Source organism: Nerophis ophidion, linkage group LG17 (genome assembly GCF_033978795.1).
Source record: "Nerophis ophidion isolate RoL-2023_Sa linkage group LG17, RoL_Noph_v1.0, whole genome shotgun sequence".
NCBI classification, from domain to species: Eukaryota; Metazoa; Chordata; class Actinopteri; order Syngnathiformes; family Syngnathidae; genus Nerophis; species Nerophis ophidion.
This window is the reverse complement of record NC_084627.1, coordinates 23,028,888-23,052,107: the sequence shown is the minus strand read 5'-3', so window position 1 is coordinate 23,052,107 and position 23,220 is coordinate 23,028,888. Positions and strand designations below refer to the sequence as shown.

Below are 23,220 nucleotides of genomic sequence, written 5' to 3'. Positions count from 1 at the left end.
TTAATAACAGTGCCAAAATGTGTTGTATTTGTCAGGAAAACAGAACGCACAGAAGAGGTGCAGTCACACACTATATTGCCAAAAGTATTTGGCCACCCATCCAAATGATCAGAATCAGGTGTCTTAGTGCAGCCACAGGTGTATTAAAGCAAGCACTTAGGCATGGAGACTGTTTATACAAACATTTGTGAAAGAATGGGCCGCTCTCAGTGATTTCCACCGTGGAACTGTCATAGGATCCCACCTAGCAAATCCAGTCGTGAAATTTCCTTGCTCCTAAATATTTTAAAGTCAACTGTCGGCTTTATTATAAGGAAATGGAAGAGTTTGGGAACAACAGCAACTCGTAAACTGACAGACAGGGGTCAACGGATGCTGAGGCGCATAGTGCAAAGAGGTCGCCGACTTTCTGCACAGTCAGTTGCTACAGAGCTCCAAACTTCATGAACCTTCCAATTAGCCCACGTACAATACGCAGAGAGCTTCATGGAATGGGTTTCCATGGCTGATCAGCTGCATCTAAGCCATACATCACCAAGTCCAATGCAAAGCGTTGGATGCAGTGGTGTAAAGCACGTCACTGCTTGACTCTAGAGCAGTGGAGATGCCTTCTCTGGAGTGATGAATCATGCTTTTCCATCTCGCAATCTGATGGACAAGTTTGGTTTTGGAGGTTGCCAGGAGAACGGTACATTTCGGACTGCATTGTGCCGAGTGTGAAATTTGGTGGAGGAGATTACGGTGTGGGGTTGTTTTTCAGGAGTTAGGTTTGGTCCCTTAGTTCCAGTGAAATGCTCCAGGATACCAAAATATTTTGGACAATTTCATGCTCCCAACCTTGTGGGAACAGTTTGGAGCGGGCCCCTTCGTCTTCCAACATGACTGTGCACCAGAGCACAAAGCAAGGTCCATAAAGACATGGATGACAGAGTCTGGTGTGGATGAACTTGACTGGCCTGCACAGAGTCCTGACCTGAACCCGATAGAACACTTTTGGGATGAATTAGAACGGAGACTGAGAACCAGGCCTTCTCGACCAACTTCAGTGTGTGACCTCACCAATGCACTTTTGGAAGAATGGTCGAAAATTCCTATAAACACACTCCACAACCTTGTGGACAGCCTTCCCAGAAGAGGTGAAGCTGTAATAGCTGAAAATGATGGACCGAAATCATATTGAACCCTATGGGTTAGGAATGGGATGGCACGTCAAGTTTATATGTGAGTCAAAGGAGGTGGCAAAATCTTGTGGCAATATAGTGTAGATTCTCCCACTATACTGACTATTTTTGCTTTTTTATTGTTTTTTAATATTTGTTTTTAAACATGTTGTCGTGTATTAGTTTGTGGGGGTAATGTGTTTGATTTTGGAGAGCAAGAAGTGAGAGGATGTTTTAACACTGCCTAAGTGCTATAAGTCTTGTGCAACAATATTTCTTAACTTGAATAGCACACACACTAATAGCTGCAAGTTGTTGAATTATTTTTAGCATATTAGCCTGTAGATGATATTTAGCAGAGAAACTGATCTCTCCTGTGGGCATGCAATGACAGAAATTAACTCCTCTATCCTTACTCCTATTATTTTAATCTGTCCCAGTTTTGTTTCTGTTGAGATTTTTAACGAAGCCCCTGTAAAATGCATGAACTGATAACGTGTGGAATTGAAGTATAAAATGGCGGCTAAAAATAGAAAACAGGAAGGAAAAAAAGAAAACAAGCTCTGTGCTGGTAATTCTAATTCTAATTCTAATCTCCCCCGCTCTGTTTAAATCCCTCATTAAAATGTAAAAGTAGGCTTGAGAAACAAACATTATTGTTTTTCTGAGTTTGCTCCAAGATGAGACAAGGCCTCTTGGGAGACAATTGTGTTTTTTTTAAATAGGGAGGCGCCCACCTGAAATGGTGCATGAACCGCTTGAACTTGTCAGTGCGGCGATACAGCGGCACGACGATGTTGATGACCACGTGGCCCGTGTCCACCCTCTCGTTTTTCACCTTCATCAGCGGTCCAAAGGGCCGGAAGAGGACCAGGCGTCGGAATTCGTGACTGTAGTCCCCTTGGAAGGTCAGTTCATACAGTGTGCCTTTGTCCTTCTCTATGCGCGTGATGCCTGTGCACGGGATGCAAAAACACACAAAACTTGTGACCAAACATATTTTTGTGATAGTTGTTTCTAATAAAGGGTGACAGCCTTGAGGATGTGTGATTTTATTCCATTTTTATTTTACTTGGAGGAAGTGTGTATGTTTGAACTCTACGTGTTGTCACAAAAGAAAATAATCTTTTTTGTATAAAATATAATTATAGCTTTTATCTGCCATGACAAAAAAAAAATATGGTAACACTTTAGTATGGGGAACACATTTACCATTAATTATTTGCTTATTAAAGTAACAAATACTTCATTTAGAGTTATTTGGACACTAGGGGAACAAAAACGGGTTAGAGTTAGGGTTAGGGTTAAGGTTATTAATAAGCAATAATTCTGAGATTATTGAGGGAAGACTCTTAGTTAATGGCTAGGCGGTTGTATAATAAAGCCATGCAGAATGAGACATTAATAAGTACTTAATAATGACTAATTACTGGTAAGAGACCATATCTTACTAATTTGCATGTTAATGAGCAACTTATAATGGTGAAATGTGTTCCTCAAACAAAAGTGTGACCAAAAATATTTATAAACTGTAAAATATGGTGAATACTGTAAATATTAGATTCATATAATTCAAGAAATTCACATCATTATGCAGTTAAATTAGGCCCGCAATTATTTTGGGGCGCCTATCTCAGCTACAATCGGGCGGAATGCGGGGTACACCCTGCACAAGTCGCCACCTCATCGCAGGGCCAACACAGATAGACAACATTCACAGTCACACACTAGGGACCATTTAGTGTTGCCAATCAACCTATCCCCAGGTGCATGTCTTTGGAAGTGGGAGGAAGCCAGGGTACCCAGAGGGAACCCACGCATTCACGGGGGGAACATGCAAACCCCACACAGAAAGATCCCGAGCCCGGGATTGAACCCTGACTACTCAGGACTTTCGTATTGTGAGGCAGACGCACTAACCCCTCTGCCATATATATATATATATATATATATATATATATATATATATATATATATATATATATATATATATATATATATATATATATATATATATATATATATATATATATGTTTATATACTGTATATACAAACCCCGTATCCATATCCTTCTGACAACCATTGTCCTCTACAGCGGACATTTCTAAACAATGCAGAAGACAATTGCCTTGTTACAGTGCAGCCGGAAAGTGTGCATCATTTTTTCCACATCGTTATGTTACAGCCTTATTCCAAATTGGAAAAATTCATTTATGTCCTTCAGATTTTACAGACAATAATTTATAATATCAATCTGAAAAGTGTTTTTTAATTTTGCAAATGTATTGAAATTAAAAAACTAAAAAAAAAAACCTCACATGTACAGTCGTGGTCAAAAGTTTACATACACTTGTAAAGAACAAAATGTCATGACTGTTTTGAGTTTCTAATAATTTCTAAAACTCTTATTTTTTGTGATAGAGTGATTGGAGCACATACTTGTTTGTCACAAAAAACATTCATGAAGTTTGGTTGTTTTATGAATTTATTATGGGCCAACTGAAAATGTGACCAAATCTGCTGGGTCAAAAGTATACATACTGCAATGTTAATATTTGCTTAAATGTCCTTTGGCAAGTTTCACTGCAATAACGCACTTTTGGTAGCCATCCACAAGCTTCTGCTTGAATTTTTGACCACTCCACTTGACAAAATTGGTGCAGTCCAGCTAAATGTGTTGGTTTTCTGACATGGACTTGTTTCTTCAGCATTGTCCATACGTTTAAGTCAGGACCTTGGGAAGGCCATACTAAAACCTTAATTCTAGCCTGATTTAGCCATTCCTTTAGCACTTTTGACATGTTGTTTGGGGTCATAGTCCTGTTGGAACACCCAACTGTACCCAAGACCTAACCTCCAGGCTAATGATTTTTGCTTGTCCTGAAGAATTTGAAGGTAATCTTCCTTTTTCATTGTCCCATTTACTCTCTGTAAAGCACCAGTTCCACTGGCAGCAAAACAGGCCCAGAGCATAATACTACCACCACCATGCTTGACGGTAGTCGTAGTGTTTCTGGGATTAAAGGCCTCACCTTTTCTCCTCCAAACATATTGCTGGGTATTGTGGCCACACAGTTCATTTTTTGGACAAAGATAAGACCTTCTTGAGGATAGTTCTGTGGTGAACCTTTTCAAATTGTCATTATGGTCTGTAGAATTTAGAGAACAAAAATTTATTATTTTTGGATAAGGCTGTAACTTAACATGTGACCGAATACATTTTGTGAATGACTACATTCACAAAACAGACATTTTGGCTTTTTCTTGGCTTTGGTTGATTTAAAACCAAAAACATGACCTGTCTTTTCAAGGAGAAGCATGTATCTCCACAATTACTGTACTTTCAGCATCCCTGTCTGTTGATATTGTATAAATTAAACATGACCTATAAGCATGTATCTTCATTTTGTTTCATTATGTTGTTTTTAGCACTGGATCAAAATAAATGGATATTAGGTATAAATGTAGGCTTATCATCGGATAGCGAGGACGGTACTGTATCAAAAGACCACTCGAATACACAAACACAAATGCATGAAAAACACATTTACGAGGCTGCATGCAAGACTACTGTCTGCTACTCTTTCAATGTCAAGTTCTGGAGTTATGGATGGCAAATTGAGTTGCTAGGGGTTCAACATGAAGGGAAACATACTGAAGTGATACTCAGGGCAGGAATGGAGAAGCATAGAGGAAGTTGCTCACTAATGAGCCGAACTACATTCTTCAAAGCACAATTGTATGTGAGACTAAAGCGGGGAAGATCCAAGTCTGATAGCCACCATGTCCATATGCTTCGATTTGGTAAATCAATTGACCAAATTAGACAAATTATTCTCTTCTTGTCCCTTCTTTTCTGTCAAAAACTGCGGTGCTAGATATGACCATTAAAGGACACCGAGTGCAACATGTGAGCACCCGGGAGTCTCATCCTGACCTAACAAGGCTTCAGTTTATGTGAAAACACACAATCTCACACACTTACTTCTGCACATCGCTCAAGATCACAGTCACTCGTAAGAGGTCACAAAAGGCGTTTATCACTTTTTGGCTACCATCACACACTTTAAAGATGGTCATTTTGGCAAACCACAGTATACAGTACGCACGCACGCAAATGCACACAGGGATAATCTGCAGTGTGAAAAGAAGCACCCGCTGTGGATGAGGAGCAGCTGTGTCCATTTCCTGCCGTTGTGGTCAAAGCAGGACAAATCAGTAGGATATCCTGATGCACGACACAACACACACACACACACACACACACACACACACACACACACACACACACACACACACGTTACAGACTTTCCAAGGATTCATGCAAAAACAGCCGCGGTTGGCAGTGATTTTCCTTATCTCAAATGTACGATACTTAGACTATATCTATTGCTCTCCACTTCCACAGTAGTTTGGCTTTGATTTGACTACACAACATTATTTGTGTTGTTTTGTGCTAATACACATGATCGTGTATTCTCAGGCTATTTCATTTAAGAGGAAAAACTATAATTTCCGGGGGATATCGATTTTTGAAATAGATAAAGCGAGAACAAATATAAAATACAAATGTATTACAGTTTTAGGAGTTAAATGGTGGAACACGCTCAGTGATGAGCTGAAGACATGCACTTCTTTGGTAAGGTTTAAGAAAACATTGAAAGGTGAAATAAAAATCTAATCTTCAAGTGAAGGTATAGGATAGGCAAATATAAGCTTTAGCTTCAGCCTATTCCTTTTTTGGTCATTCTTTTTCTTTTCTTTCGTGTGTAAATGTGCATAATTGTATACATATAACATGTATTGTAAAACTGATCACACAAAACGGTTGATTGATTTGATTGATTATATGACTGAAATAAACTTATTTCATTCATTCATTGTATTAGAGATCTGATGTGTTTTTTTCAGGGCTAATTCTGATTATTAGTAGGCAACGAGGCCGATAATCAATTTGAATTTAAATTGAACTAAACATGGCTAGTACACGTCAATAAACAGCTGGATAAAGCTCTGGGTTGTTTTTTTCTAAACAATTTTTTTAGGAAATGTGCGATATAGGGTTTTTATGCGGCGCTAATGTTGTGGCAGCACGGTGTAACAGGGGTTAGTGCATGTGCCTCACAATACGAAGGTCCCTGGGTTTGATCCCCGGGCTCTGGGTCTATCTGTGTGGAGTTTGCATGTTCTCCCAATGACTGCGTGGGTTCCCTCCAGGTACTCCGGCTTCCTCATACTTCCAAAGACAATGCACCTGGGGATAGGTTGATTGGCAACACTAAATGGTCCTTAGTGTGTGAATGTGGTCTGTCTATCTGTGTTGGCCCTGTGATGAGGTGGCGACTTGTCCAGCGTGTATGCCGCCTTCCGCCCGAATGCAGCTGAGATAGGCTACAACAGTCCTCGCGACCCCAAAAGTGACAAGAGGTTGAAAATGGATCGATGGATGGACAATGTTGTGGTTGATTTAGCACGACAGCGCAAACCTGGTTATTACTACTAACTTACTCTCTACTTGTCACATTTCTTTCATTATGTTATCATATGTGACTATATTGTATTTGCTGATGTATTTCAGTTGTAGTTATACAAAAACAAAACAAAAAAAAGGCTGATAACAACAAAAAAAGAAGGCTGATATACATGTCAAAATGCCGATTATTGATCCCTCGTGTGTATGTCCTCAATCACCGAATTTCGTATTCATTGGTTCGATCTGGTCTTTCTTTTGGTACATACTGTACGTGATTCATAGCAGATTTGTAGCCACATAATAAAAAGGCATGTGTTAGCTCGCTTGGAAATATGTATCTTGAACTATGAAGTGTAAAACCAATAAAACATGTTAAAAAAAAAAAATCCAAAATATACAGTAATTACCGAAATATAAGACACGTCTGATTATAAGACAATACCTCTTTTTCAAGATCAGATTTTGGAAATATATGTTTTAAAACCAAAAAGGGCAAACAGGTTTTAAAAAATATTTTGAACATCAGTGAAAAAACTGGTACATTGCAATAAAAAAAAGAGCTATAGGGCCTTTCCTGGTCCCATGAAAAGGGATTTTAAGGAAAATATTGTGTGGACTTTTGTGAAGGCACTGGCTCCCCAACTGCCATACTTACCCAAATAAAAGAAAAGCCTGAAAATTATATAAAACAAATATAAGAAGACCCCTCAAGACATCCATCCATCCATCTCAGCTGCATTCGGGCAGAAGGCGGGGTAAAACCTGGACAAGTCGCCACCTCATCACAGGGCCAACACAGATAGACAGACAACATTCACACTCACATTCACGCACTAGGGACTATTTAGTGTTGCCAATCCCCCAAGTGCATGTATGATTTTGGAAATCCCATGAAACCCATTGTTTAAAATCAGTGCAATTACAACTGGGTTTGATTTTATGTTCATAATTTATAGTTATTAACAGTCGTTTGTCAACTCAGTTTCATTGATCACCAATATCTTAAAATTAGCATCACAACTCCTCTGTTTTACCTTCTGGCTTAATAACCTCTTAGATACTGTTTTTGACTTTCTATAGAGGAAAAGGCTAAACATCCTGAACGCGTTCTCAACGCGATGTAGTATCCTCACTATCGGTTAAAATCCAACCACAGTGCTAAGCCACTTTTAAGTCAGAAATCCTCCCCTCCATGGCGGCAAATAACTATAATTCTTAGACGTACCATTATCACTGGAAGATGAGGAATAGCTAATCATGCTACACTGACACATCGTAGGAGGGTATGCTAACAGTTAACAGCTATGCTAGAGCTGTTAGTTGTAAACAGAGGCGGGAGGATCAATACAAACAAATAAACAGTAATAATAAATAGTATAGTACCGTAGCAGTATATGGGTGATACTAGTATTTAAGTCAATATTTTTTATTTAAACTACATTTTTCTATGTTTTGTGTTTTGTTTACAAACTCAGGAAATAAGTCCTAGGTCACAGGAGGACATTTAAGGCAACACCTAAAGGATTTAAAATAGGAAATAATTTTAATATTTAGCTGATATAGTTTCAGCGCCATCCTGTGTTTTTGTCTGATTAAAAATGTGATCAAATTGTTACGTGCAGGTCGCATAATGATGCGCGTGAAGTGTCACCTCAAGATGCTGAGGACTGGAGCAAGCAGTATTGCAGGTAAGAGCTTGTTTTGATATAAAATATAACAAAAGAACACTTGTACAAAGGGTAAAGAAAAGGTGTGCCAATGCACAGATAGCGAAATTCTAGCAGATAGCAAGAGTCGGGTTCAAAGTCTTTAGAGGCGCGTGCCGAGCGCGCGGAAGCTAAGCTAAGATTTAGCAAAGTACGAACAAAAGGCAAGGAAATCACACGCAACTGTTGCAAGAAGCAAACAAAACGTCCAGACCGAACTCAGGTAGCAGGCGGGCCTAAATACAAAACGATAAACACAAACAGGTGTGCGTCAGGAGCCCGTGCAGGAGGAGCAATTAGGTTGCTGTGGTGATAGAAACAAACAAGGAAGTGTTCAAACAATGGGATCGGCAGAGTCAAGAAATTATCAAAACACACAAAAAAGGATACAAACATAAACTAGAGATGTGATCTGGGAACCGGATCACAACACAAATATTGCATATGTCAGCCGCCAAATTACGTTTTGAAATTGTTCTATTATCATTTATACGGTATGCCAAATAATATATAGTGATGTAAATCGTTATCGCAGGAGGCTGCAATATATATCGCGATATAGATTTTATGCCTTAAGTCCATCCTTAATATCGTATACTATCGGGTCAACATGGTATATTTTTCAGTGCAGTTTGGTCCTCATGTAAAGTGTTTGTTTACTAATTAGCATTGCGTTTATCAACCAAATCCCAGCGCTACCTGATGCTTTGGCATGCATTCGACAGCCTGGAAGTATTTATAAATAAAAGGCGAAACATCTGTATTTTTTGATGCAGCGTTGAAGTTAAAAATACCGCTGGCTGATTAACGTTCTCACCTTCAATGAAGTCAGACGGCACATAGACTTTGCTACTTTTGCCGTCCTGCTGGGCCAATGGCGCGTTGAGGCTGTGCAGAGCTGTCTCCAGCACCTCTCCCAGGTCGTTTCTCTTGTCCTTCCTCACAGGCTTCTCCTTGGGCTCACGACTTAGCCCCATCTCCAGCTGGTAGACCCATTGCAGCGTGAAGCTCTCAAAGGGGACCGCCGAATACTCGCTTGGAAACCTGGCTCCTGTCGTCACTTCGGCTTTGGAAAGCTGGCTTTTGAGAAAGTCCTGGAGGTCCGTTTGCTGACTTTTGGCCCCATGAGCATCTCCAAGACCGCCTCCTTGAATACCGTGCCCCTCTTCTGGGGACCCCGCGGCCCTTTTCAAACTATCTTGAACACCTCGTATCTGCTGGCTGCGCTCCTGCAAAGCCTCTTTCAGCTGAGCAATCTGCTTCTTTAGGGAAGAGATATGGAGGCGGTATTGCTCCTCGCGTTCTTGTAGGAGTGCTTGGTAGGATTGCACCGCCGGGGGTCCTCCGCTTTGCGCGGAGCCAACTCGTCCAGTGCCAGCAACTCCTGCTCCAACCGCGGGCCTTGTACCTCCCAACTGGTTCGGGCTGGCGTGGGGTAAGGCGTGACTCCGCTGAGGGTCATCTGAGTGCAAGGGACGGCAGGTCATCGCATAGAGGAGCGACAAGGAGCAACAGAGGAGCACAAGCACTCCTCCCACACGGGACACCCAGGCGAGTAGTCCACGGCGCAACATGGTTGCGTCTTGCATCAAAAGTCACCTCTCGGATTGAAATCCAAAACTCATGTAACCTCACACACTCCGGCCACAGCGATACGAGTCCATATGCGATTAAGTTCCATTGCCGTGCTACTTATCAGTGTGAGGTCATTATAAACCACCCTCTGCTGACCTGGTTGCGTTCTTTGGTAAAGTCAATAAAAGAGGCAGCAAGAATGCACTTTTTTCCACTCTGTTGGTCCACTTAGCGCCATAGTCTGCTGGAAGACTGTGACCCAGACGCCGTTACATCATCCATCCCTCCGAAGTGACTCATGTGCTCCCACAGCTAGCCCCTTATGACACCCTCTTCCTGCATGGAGAGGATTCAGTGAACGTCTGGAGATCCTTGGCCGGGATGATGCATGCGGCTGCAATGCTACCTTGGACAAGGTGGTCTCTTCAAGCTGTGGAAAAAAAGTGATATCCCTTTTATCACAACAATTTATTTTACTGTAGCAGATCAGTGTTAGTCATTTCATTTGAAAGCATATCAAATCAGCAGGCACTACGCTGACATGTTAGTTTCGGAAAGTGTTTTGGCGCCAAACTAAAGCATTCCTCTGAGTCTTCTAATCCTGGACAAAAATGTTGCCACATGAGTGAGAAGAGAGAAATATCAGGTACAAAGCAAAAGTCGGGCATCTCGTCACAAAACTTTTAAAAGCTTTTAAAAAGGGAGCATTTGCATCATTTATACAGGATGGGTGCCAGTGGACAAAATAATATTTTTAGAACAGGGGGTAAGTGGGTATTTTGTACCCACAGTTCCTGTCTGAGTGATCACCCTGCAAAAATAATGAAGGAATGGATGATGCAAGATATAGAAAAAAATTAATAATTCGACCTAGTTTGGAATAAGATGCCTATCCAGTATCAACATTTAAAAATCATCTGCGGTGCCCACGCTAATGCTTTGTGTTCTCGCTCAAGTTCAACTGAAAATCATGTACTGTACTTGAGGACGTAAAATACTGAATTTGAAAAATGACATGCTAAGACATGCACCTGGGGATAGGTTGATTCGCAACACTTAATTGACCCAAGTGTGTAAATGTGAGTGTAGGTCCTGTGATGAAGTGGCGACTTGTTTGTCCAAGGAAGAATATACATGGGAAATTTTTTGAGAAGACTCTCTTTTGAAGCTGTAAAATTCGCTTTATTGTTTTTCATCTTTTATGATAGAGATGCATCAAAAATCAATTTATAAGCGACTTGTTGTAATTAAACATTTTAAAGTACCAGTGGATTGGTAAAACAAGTTGACTTAATATGTTTGTGTTACATTGTATCCATTAAACCATATTCAATTGTATTTACAATCCGCAAAATATGTAAAAATATCACAAAATGCCACAAATTCAGTTAGCCATTTTGAATATTCCGCTCTGAATGTATTGGGTAATTTACGTAGACTAACGTCACAATTGTAACGCTTCTGCACTCTGATCATAGTATCAGATCAGTCTTACTGGAAATATGCAAACATTAGAGACAGATGTGCTGTCTATCATTCACAATCCTTATTTAAGACATGAGCACATATGTTTTTCTTGTTTTATGCATTCGTAAATTAATAAATAAATACATAAAAAGTCCGCTAATAATGTAGTCAACAGAGGCTCTCTATTTTGCCCCCAAAACCCTCTAAATAACCACCTAAAACTCGCCAACAATACTTGTTATACATATTGCGACCTTTTTAAACAGATTTTCTGTTTGAAGCTCTGCAACACACAGCAAAACACACTCATAGACACAGCAACAACCCAAAAAAAACACGTACAGCATCATTTTTTACAAACGTTTATCAATTTTGACAACGCTGATTTTGGAACAAGGACTGAAGCGAAACGCCAGTTGCAAAGCTCGCAAGTCAGGTAGCCGGTGTCTATTCTAACAGCTGATTGGTAGTGTTACATGGCAGCAGCATGCCGCTAAGGAAGGTAATGTCAGCTGAAGAGGGAGGCGAACTTAAAAACACCATGGAGTTTTTGGCCCAAGAGCAGAAAGGCCTCCTGGGACTGTTGGAAGAAGTGAAGTTTCCCAGGATCCAGAACACCGAGAAGGACCGGCGTCCGGTGGAGCTGGAGGTCAACGATGTAATTGTGCCTGGGATTTGCATTAAACCCCGATCATACACCCGGTGACCACTGACAAGGCGGGGGGGCCCGGCGAGTAAGATGACACATCGGCAGAGAAACAGGTGGCTGTCTTCCTCCACTTAAATGGGATTGACCTGTATTTAAACAACATAGAGGCTTGCCACCTTGTGCCCCGTAAAAGTGACGGAACTACATCAGCCGTTATCATGAGATTTACAAACAGAAAATACAAGTCGGCACTGTTGAAGCAGGGAAGGAAGCTTAAATGAACAAATGTATTCATTAACACGCACATCACAAGACGCAACTTCGTTGACATTGCAAGAAAAGCACGCATTCTGAAAAAACAAGCGACCCACATGGACAAGCAATTGTAAAGTAATAATCAGGCTTAATGGAACTCCAGAGCAAGCAAAAACTGTTGGCATCAGGAACATGGAGGAGCTCAACAGGTACCAGTGAGCACCATTAACCGGATTGTAAGGTATGATCCAGGGCCAGGACTAAAGGCCTCACCTTTTCTCCTCCAAACATACCGTATTTCCTTGAATTGCCGCAGGGCATATAGTATGCGCCTGCCTTGAATTACTGCCGGGTCAAACTCGCTTCCCAAAATAATTAGCGCATGCTTAGTATTACCGCCTGGTCAAACTCGTGACGCCACGAGTGACACTTCCCCAGTCATCATTTTCAAAATGGAGGAGGCTGATTTTAATACCGGTAATTTGAAATCGCATATAGGGAAGAAGATTAAGAGCTATTCAGTAGGATTTAAGGTCCAAGCTTACATCACACTCAAATTTGTACTGCATGCCTTTGGTAAGTGTTGGAGTGAGAAGAGGTTTTAAAATAATTAGCGCATGCTTACTTTTACCGCATGCCTTTGGTAAGTGCAGGAGTAAGAAGATGTTTTAAATTAATTAGCGCCCCGGCAGCAATTCAAGTAAATACGGTATTGCTGGGTATTGTGGCCAAACAGCTACATTTTTGTTTCATTTGACCACAGAACTTTCTTCCAGAAGGTCTTATCTTTGTCCATGTGATGTCAGATGAAAAAAAAATTGAGTTTGGCCACAATACCCAGCAATATTTTTGGAGGAAAAAAGGTGGGGCCTTTAATCCCAGGAACACCATGACTACCGTCAAGAATGGTGGTGGTAGTATTATGCTCTGGGCCTGTTTTGCTGCCAATGGAACTGGTGCTTTACAGAGAGTAAATGGGACAATGAAAAAGGAGGAATACCTCCAAATTCTTCAGGACAACCTAAAATCTTCAGCCCGGAGGTTAGGTCTTGGGCGCGGTTGGGTGTTCCAACAGGACAACGACCCCAAACACACATCAAAAGTGGTAAAGGAAGGGCCAAATGAGGCTATAATTAAGGTTTTACAATGGCCTTCCCAAAGTCCTGACTTAAACGTGTGGACAATGTTGAAGAAACAAGTCCATGTCAGAAAACCAACACATTTAGCTGAACTGCACTAATTTTGTCAAGAAGAGTGGTCAAAATTCAACCAGAAGCTTGCCATAAGCTTGTGGATGGCTACCAAAAGTGCCTTGTTGCAGTGAAACTTGCCAAAGGACATGTAACCAAATATAAACATTGCTGTATATGTACTTTTGATTTAGCATATTTGGTCACATTTTCAGTAGATTCATAACAAATTCATAAAATAAGCAAACTTAATGAATGTTTTTTGTGACCAACAAGTATGTGCTCCAATCACTCTATCACAAAAAAATAATAGTTGTAGAAATTATTGGAAACTCAAGACAGCCATGACATTATGTTCTTTGCAAGTGTGTATATATATATATATATATATATATATATATATATATATATATATATATATATATATATATATATATATATATATATATATATATGTGTGTATATATATATATATGTATATATATATATGTGTATATATATATACATATATATGTATATATATGTGTGTATATATATATATATATATGTATATATACATACATATACATTTATATATACATACACATATTTATAAACATATATATATACACACACACACATATATATACACACAGTATAAATATATATACATATATGTGTGTGTATATATACATATATATATATATATATATATATATATAAACTGTATATATATAATATATATATATATACATATATACATAGATATACACATGTGTATATATATACATATACAAACCCTGTTTCCATTTGAGTTGGGAAATTGTGTTAGATGTAAATATAAATGGAATACAATGTTTTGCAAATCCTTTTCAACCCATAGTCAATTGAATGCACTACAAAGACAACATATGTGATGTTCAAACTCATAAACTTTATTTTTTTTTGCTAATAACAATTAACTTCGAATTTCATGGCTGCAACACGTGCCAAAGTAGTTGGGAAAGGGCATGTTCACCACTGTGTTACATCACCTTTTCTTTTAACAACACTCAATTAACGTTTGGGAACTGAGGAAACTAATTGCTGAAGCTTTGAAAGTGGAATTCTTTCCCATTCTTGTTTTATGTAGAGCTTCAATCGTTCAACAGTCCGGGGTCTCCGATGTCGTATTTTACGCTTCATAACGTGCCACACATTTTCGATGGGAGACAGGTCTGGACTGCAGGCGGGCCAGGAAAGTAGGAGGGCGGTGCTGGACCGGACGGGAGGCACCGCCGAAGAGTACCGACGCCGGTTCCGGTCCATGCGTCTGGGAAAGGAGGACTGGCCATTCGCCTTTGGCCAGCGGCTTCAAGAGGCAGCGACACGCTGGCTGCAGCCAGGAGAGGAGGTGGACCAGGTCATCCAGGAGCAGTTTCTGGAGGCGATCCCTAAGAAGACGGCCGACTGGGTCAGGTACCACCGGCCACGTGACCTGGCAGCTGTGGTGACCCTCGCTGAGGACCACCTGGCTGTCCACCGCGAGGCGCAAACTGCACCAATGGCGCACGGACGGAGCGCACGACAAAGGAAGGAGAGAGCAGTACACAACCCCCGCCTTAACCCGCGTGACTTCCCAACTCCTGCCCCCAAAACATCCCCCGCGCAGACGGCCCCTCAAACGCTTGGGCAGGCATACTGGAGGCGTGGGCGGCCCGGTCACGTGCGTCAGGGACCTCAGCAGGTGGAGATGGGGCGCGTGGCCGCGGTGGCCGGCCCTTCAGTGCCCTCCCCCGACCCCGGTGAGACGTACAGTATCAAGGTAATAATACAAGGGAGTACATACCAGGCGATGGTGGATTCGGGCTGCGGCCCGACCATGATCCACCAGAACCTGGTTTGACCCGAAGCTTTGAGGCATGCAACACGGCTAAAAATCAGGTGTGTTAATGGGGATGTGCACAAGTACCCTATGGTGCCAGTAGAAATTGGGTATGAGGGCTAAAAGCATAGGGTTGAGGTAGCTGTAAGTACACACCTCTCGCACCCCGCAATCTTGGGCACAAATTGGCCTGGGTTTAGTCGCTTACTGACACAATGCGTAGGGGTGCGTTCACGGATCGACGGATCGTAGGAAAAGGGAGTATCCACGCAGTTCTCAGTGGCAAGGCGGAGCCATCCGACACTGCCGAGTTGGAACCGGCGGAGGCTTCGCGGGAAACCTCCCTGGCCCTCCACTGGCGTCCTACGGAGGATTTTCGCCTCGAGCAGTCTCGAGACGAAACTTTGCGCGCGGCCTGGGACCAAGCAGATTACATCGACGGTCAGCCGATCCACCCAGGAACAGCGCGGGAATTTCCGTACTTCTCCATTATTAGAGATAGATTGTACCGAGTGAGCCGTGACACTCAAACAGGAGAGGAAATCACCCAGTTATTGGTGCCGAAACGCCGCCGGGAAAATATCTTTCCAGGCGGCGCATGTTAATCTGATGGCTGGACATTTGGGGTATGATAAAACACTCAATCGGGTCATGGTCCGGTTCTATTGGCCGGGCATCCGGGCAGACGTGCGGCGCTGGTGCGCTGCCTGTCCGGACTGTCAGCTGGTGCACACAGCGGCCACCCCGAAGGCCCCTTTGCGCCCATTGCCGCTCATAGAGGTCCCATTCGAGAGAATTCGGATGGACCTCATCGGACCATTTCACCAGAGCTCATGGGGGTATCGCTTTGTGTTAGTTCTGGTGGATTACGCAACGCGCTACCACGAAGCAGTGCCCCTGCGCTCCATCTCTGCAAAGAGTGTTGCGCAAGCGCTGTTTCAGGTCATCTTCCGAGTTGGAAACCCGAAAGAGATTCTGACTGAGTATGGCACATCATTTATGTCACGCACGATAAAGGAACTGCACGGATTATTGGGAATTAAAGCAATCCGCACCAGCGTGTACCATCCACAAACGGATGGGCTGGTGGAGCGGCTAAATAAAATGCTAAAAACCATGATCCGTAAGTTTACGCACAAGGACAAACCAAATTGGGATAAATGGCTGGATCCCTTAATGTTTGCAATGCGGGAGGTACCCCAAGCCTCCACTGGCTTTACGTCTTTTGAGCTATTATACAGCAGAAAACCCCGCAGAGTATTGGACGTAATGAAGAAATTTGGGAGGAAGGTCCAAGCTCCAGCAAAAATTGAGTGCAGTACGTTATGGATATGCGAGCAAAATTCCACAGGGTGGGGCACTTGTCACGTGAGAATTTGCTACGTGGCCAGTAACGGCAACAACGCACGTATAACAAGGGAACCCAGCTAAGAACATTTTCACAGGGAGAAAAAGTTATTGTATTACTCCCAACATCCAGTTCAAAATGACTTGCAAAGTGGAAAGGACCCTTCAAGGTCACACGGCAAGTGGGGTATGTGGATTACGAGGTTCGACGCTCGGACCGGGGCGGAGACACTCAAATCTACCATCTCAACCTACTGAAGGCATGGAGAGAGGCGGAGCCAGTGTCCATGGTAACAGTAGTGAGAGAGGAGGAGGAGTTGGGACCAGAGATCCCGCGCTCTGTCCCTCCCTCTCCACTCCCCTGTGATAACCAGCTCACGTTAGCGCAGAAGGCGGATGTTGCTAAGCTGCAGCAGTGATTCTCTGACGTGTTCTCCCCTCGGCCCGGCCGCACAAATGTCATCCGACATCACATTTGGGTGTTACGGTGCGATCTCAGCCATATAGACTTCCCGAACATAAGCGCAAAATTGTTAGGGAAGAATTAAAAACCATGCTGGAATTGGGGGTAATGGAAAAATCCCACAGCGCATGGTGCAGTCCCATAGTTCTTGTAGGGAAGAAGGATGGGTCTGTGCGGTTCTGTGTGGCTTACCGCAAGGTGAATGAAGTATCATGCTTTGACGCGTACCCCATGCCTCGGGTCGACGAGCTCCTGGATCGGCTGGGCACTGCTCATTTTTTCACAACACTGGATATGACCAAGGGCTGCTGGCAGATTCCCTTGTCACCAAAGTCCAAGGAAAAAACGGCCTTCTCCACTCCGGAAGGGTTATACCAATTTGTAACACTTCCGTTTGGCTTGTTCTGTGCGCCTGCCAGGTTCCAGCGCCTCATGGACCGGGTGCCGTGACCCCGCGCTGCATGCGCGGCCGCTTACCTGGATGATTTCATCATCCAGAGTATCGGCTTGGAACAACACATGCAGCGGGTGGGGACAGTGCTCTAGTCCTTAAGGCAGGCAGGGCTCACCGCCAACACGGCGAAGTGTGCAGTTGGCCGAAGGGAAGTACAGTATTTGGGGTACCACTTGGGAAGAGGGCAGGTGCAGCCGCAGGTAGATAAAACAGCGGCAATTGGGGCCTGCTCAACCCCCAAGACGAAAAAAGAGGTGAGGCAGTTTTTGGGTCTGGCGGGGTACTACTGGAGGTTTATCCCCGTTTGCTGAACTGACCAGCCCAATAACTGACCTCACCCTAAAGGGTGCCCCAGATCTGGTCCAGTGGACGGAGCAGTGCCAGCAGGCGTTTGAGATGGTCAAGAAGGCCCTCTGCGAGGAGCCGGTCCTACACAAGCCTGATTTTTCCCTCCCGTTTTGTCTGCAGGCTGACGCGACCGGCAGAGGACTGGGAGCTGTTTTGTCCAAGCAGGTGGAGGGCATCGACCGGCCCATCCTTTACATCAGCCGCAAGCTATCGGAAAGGGAGGCAAGGTACAGCACAGTGGAGAGGGAGTGCCTCGCCATCAGGTAGGCAGTCGGGGCCCTCCGATACTACTTCCTGGGGCACTCATTTAGCCTCTGCTTGGACCACAAACCCCTCCAGTGGCTCCACCGCATGAAGGATGCCAACGCGCGGATCACCCGTTTGTATCTGGCTTTGCAACCCTACAACTTCAGAGTGATCCACAGACCGGGTGCACAGATGGCCGTGGCCGACTTCCTGTCCCGCTCTTTCCCAGTCGGGGGGGGGAGGGAGTGGGTGCGGCCGGACGGCGTCCTGGCCTGAATCTGGCGGTGGAGGTATGTGGTAGGCGTGGCCTGCGCTCTTGCAGCTAAGCTGGGTGTGGCAGGACCGGCTTCGACGTTGGCGACAGGTGAGTGGATGACACAGTTGAAAGTGTTTATCTAATCACCTGTCGCTTTGTTAAAAGGCAGCAGTCGGGAAGGACAAGTGATTGTAATGGTGAAGCACACACACGAGCGAGAGATCGACAGACGGACAGACAATTGCTGGAAAGCACTCAAAGAAAAAGCACGAAAATACTTTGTACATCTCTGTCAATAAAACAGTGTTGTAAACCTGGAGAGGCCTGTCATGTCAGTCCTTGGTGTTACCGAGAACCCGGAAGCAGCAGACTTCCACAAGCCCGTTGAAAAATGTTGTTCTAAAACTAATCGACAATTTGCTTACAAAGTGGTAACCCTCACCCCATCATTTTTTGTGAATTACTGCTTTTAAACCCAATCATGGCACCCACCTGTTTCCAATTAGCCTGCACACCTGTGGGATGTTCCAAATAAGTGTTTGATGAGCATTCCTCAACTTTATCAGTATTTATTGCCACCTTTCCCAACTTCTTTGTCACGTGTTGCTGGCATCAAATTCTAAAGTTAATGATTATTTGCAAAAAAAAAAGTTTATCAGTTGTATTTGTAGCATATTCTACTGAATATGGGTTGAAAACGATTTGTAAATCATGGTATTCCGTTTATATTTACATCTAACACAATTTCACAACTCATATGGAAACGGGGATTGTATATATATATATATATATATATATATATATATATATATATATACATATATATGCACATATACATATATATATATTTATACACATATATATACACACACATACATACATATATATATATATATATATATATATATATATATATATATATATATATACACACACATTTTTTTTAACCCAATGCGGGCCCTGGGTCAAAAATTATGGGAACCCCTGCTCTTATCAGTCTTTAGGGATGTAAGCATAACATTTAAAAAGTGCCAAATATTTTTCAGTGTAGTTTTTGAGCAGATAATATACTAACATTACTATCATTGATAAAACACTGAAACACTGAGGGTGGTCGTATAAACAACTTTAACACTGTTACAAATATGTGCCACACTATGAACCCACACCAAACAAGAATGACAAACACATTTCGGGAGAACATCCGCACAGTAACACAACAGAACAAATACCGGGAGTCCCTTGCAGCACTAACTGTTACATGACGCAACAATGTACACTCCCGCTACCCCTCCCCACCCACCTCAACCTCCTCATGCTCTCTCAGGGAGAGCATGTCCCAAATTCCAAGCTGCTGTTTTGAGGCATGTAAAAAAAAATAATGCATTTTGTGACTTCAATAATAAATATGGCACTGCCATGTTGGCATTTTTTTCCATAACTTGAGTTGATTTATTTTGGAAAACCTTGTTACATTGTTTAATGCATCCGCTACCACCAAACCCTGTAAATATTGTGGAATCATGTGATCACAACACCCACGTAGACATTAATCAAAGATGGACAGAAGCACTGAAGTGCATTGCAATGTGCTAAAGTCTCTCACAAGTGAGAATATATGATTTTTTTTAGAAGGAAGGGGGTCTATTTGATTACTCTATGTGTCTGTAAATGTATCTCTGTGTATCGCACTCCCCACACAGTCGTCTCTTTGACAGCCCTGCCTGAAGCCGTGGCACCAGTGAAAGGATTAGTCTATAGAAGGAGTGAATACCGGCCTGTGCTCCGACTGACGGCTGAGTTGGAGGGCGAGATGAGGTGTCTCTCCAGCCGGACCTACGCTGACGACCTGGGAGATGTTTGAGCAGCGGCAGATTAGAGGCAGAACGAGAATGAGTTATCCATATTTACTTTTTGCAAAATTTATCCAAGAATAGTACAACACTGCAGCATCCATAGCTAAGACACAGAATATGCTATAGCTTACGCTAGCAACTACTACAAAGAGTAACAGATACTATTTGGAAGGGTTCTTTAAGAAATTATTTCGTCTCAATGGGACCACTGAAAACCATCTCAATAAAAAACAGGAATCAGGTTTACAACTTAAATATATGGTGCCTCTCTAAAACAAAAAACTTAAATTTATCCTCTCACATTTTAGTTCCACCAGACTTAACTTCTGTTCTGTCCAATAGCCTGAAGTATACAGTTGCAGTCAAAAGTTTACATACAATTGTAAAGAACATAAAGTCACTTTAAAAAAGTATTACTGTTATTAGTGTCCCAACAAACGGCATATATTTGACAAAAGCCTACACCTCTATTTGTTCACCAAAAGTTTACATACACATGTAAAGAACATAATAATATCATGACTGTCTTAAATTTCCAATAATTTCTACAACTCTTACTTTTTTGGGATTGAGTGATTGGAGTACATTTTTTATGAATTTATTATGGGTCTACTGAAAAAACAGCACTCCATATGCCGTTTGTTGGGACATTAATAACATTAATACCTTTTTTAAAGTGTAAAACAACCCCAAAAGCACAGACATAGGCACACTTGTTCTCACTGGAGGTACATTTTGCAGCAATCTAGCTTTCTAGGTACATGACGGCGAAAAGACGGCTCGTGTCCTCTGATGACTTCAATCAGTAGAAAAAATTCACTCGTTTTAGTGCCCAGAGTGTGTCAGCTTTAAGGACTATATTTTTTTACAGAAACGTCTAAAGTCTAAAGAACATTTTTACACCATCATCACCTTAGGCGCTGGCGTGGCACATGCCCACACAGATTAGACTGAATACATCTTTTATTCATTCATACATCTTCTTCCGCTTGTCTGATAGGGCTGCAGGGGCAGCAGCCTAAGCAGAGAAGCCCAGAATTCCCTCTCCCCAGCTACTTCGTCCAGCTCCTGCCGGGGGATCACGATGCACTCGCTGGCCAGCTGGGAGACATAGTCTTTCCAAGGTGCCCTGGGTCGTCCCTTGACTCACTACCGGTCTTACATGCCCTGAACACCTCTTCAGGGAGGCCTCCGAGGGCCATCCTAACCTGATGCTTGCGCCACCTCGACTTGATGTGGAGGAGCAGTGGCTTTACATTGAGTTCCTCACGAATGACAGAGCTTTTCACCTAAGGGAGAGCCCTGCCACTTTACAAAAGAAACTTATTCTGGCCACTTGTGCCAGCGATCTTGTCCTTTCGGTCATAACCCGAAGCTCATGACTTGGGTAAGGATAGGAAACATGGATTGACCGATAAATTGAAAGTTTTGCCTTCCGGCTCGGCTCAATCTTCAGCACAACATACTGATGCAGAGTCCGCATCACTGCTGAAGCCGCACTGATCCGCCTGACGATCTCTTGATACACTCGTCCCTCACTTGTGAACAAGACACCAAGGTACTTGAACTCTTCTACTTTGGGCAGGATCTTGTTCAACCCGGAGACGGTACGCCACACTTTTACGGACTTGGACTTAAAGGTGCTGATTCTCATCCCAGTTGCTTCACACTTAGCTGCGAACCGATCCAGAATTTATCAATTGAATCGGTGACAAAGGGTAACCCTGACTGAGCCTCACTGGAAACATTTTTTACACCACCCGAGCAATTTACATTTTATTATGACACATTGATTTTGTTTAGATTAATGAAACTGTGAATGTATTTCCATGACTTTTCCAAAACTTCTGAAAAAATATTATTTTCCATAACTTTTCCATGGCCCGGAAAGTGTATTTTAAATTCAATGACTTTTTCATGATTGTACTGATTTGGGCTTTCCATTGTAGCCATTTTTTTATTAATAAAAAAAACACTGCTATTTGCTTGTACATTTATGGATAATCAAAAGGCGCTTAGTCACTCTTTTTGTTTTACAAGCAGCCCTCATTAGTCTGAGCGCCACATGGTCCAAATATCATGACGCCATTCGTGGATTTTATAGTTTCCTGCAACAAAAGTACGAACGGCAATATATGTGACAGCAGGACACAGGTTTGGACGCTAAGAGAGTTATCGTCTTATTCATTTTACACCACTGATTAAAGTATTATTAAAATAGTAAGATCTAATAAAAAAAAAAATTAATTTCTGTGCAGATTTAAAGGCAAAAAGTGGCACTCTTATGGGGAATAAATGAAGTGATTCAGCCCAGGTTACACGATAGCTCATAGGGAGAGGCATGGCTGACACGCATACACACACACACGCACGCACGCACGCACACACGCACACACGCACACACACACACCCGCACACACACATGCACACACACGCTTGTATTTGTAGCCTTCTTGAGACATTGTTAAGAATTCTCCATGTTATTTACGTTTCAAATACTTTATTTTGAAGCATTTCTTGACAGTGTCACTTCCGCTTCCCGTTTGACGTGTGTTAATGTGTGCTAACTTGTTTCTCTGTTATGTTTAATCGGTGCTCTAGTCCTTGACGATGTGAGTATGTTAATTATAATATAAGAATCATTTAGTTTATTAATAGACATCACTGTGTTTGTGTAACATTTACTGGTGTTCTATTAATATTATTAGTGCTGTGTTGTCAGAATGCTACGAGCTAACATCTCCCTGTTTAGGATAGCATTGATGCTACTAATGTGGCTAGTTCATGTGCCACTGTGAAAATGCAATATATTATGTCTCTAGTACTTTACTTAGAGCATATCTATAGGCCTAATATATATATATATATATATATATATATATTGTTGTTTAGATAAATTACATAAATGTTGATGGGTGTTTGTTTGTGGTT

The 23,220-nt window shown here is 42.4% G+C and overlaps 1 protein-coding gene across 2 annotated transcripts in view; it reads right to left on the bottom strand.

Annotated features, from left to right (window-relative positions):
- The window catches only part of csgalnact1a (chondroitin sulfate N-acetylgalactosaminyltransferase 1a), a 106,259-nt gene that overhangs the window by 46,919 nt on the left and 36,120 nt on the right, over positions 1-23,220 (bottom strand). The window contains exons 2-4 of one of the 2 annotated variants that reach the window (XM_061876596.1): positions 20,208-20,282; positions 9,158-10,345; positions 1,898-2,114 (exon numbers count right to left, since the gene is read on the bottom strand). In XM_061876596.1, coding sequence (XP_061732580.1) covers positions 1,898-2,114; positions 9,158-9,929 — 989 coding nt within the window. In that variant the 5' untranslated portion in view covers positions 9,930-10,345; positions 20,208-20,282. The remainder of the gene's footprint in view (positions 1-1,897; positions 2,115-9,157; positions 10,346-20,207; positions 20,283-23,220) is intronic. The other variant, XM_061876597.1, reaches the window with a different exon arrangement.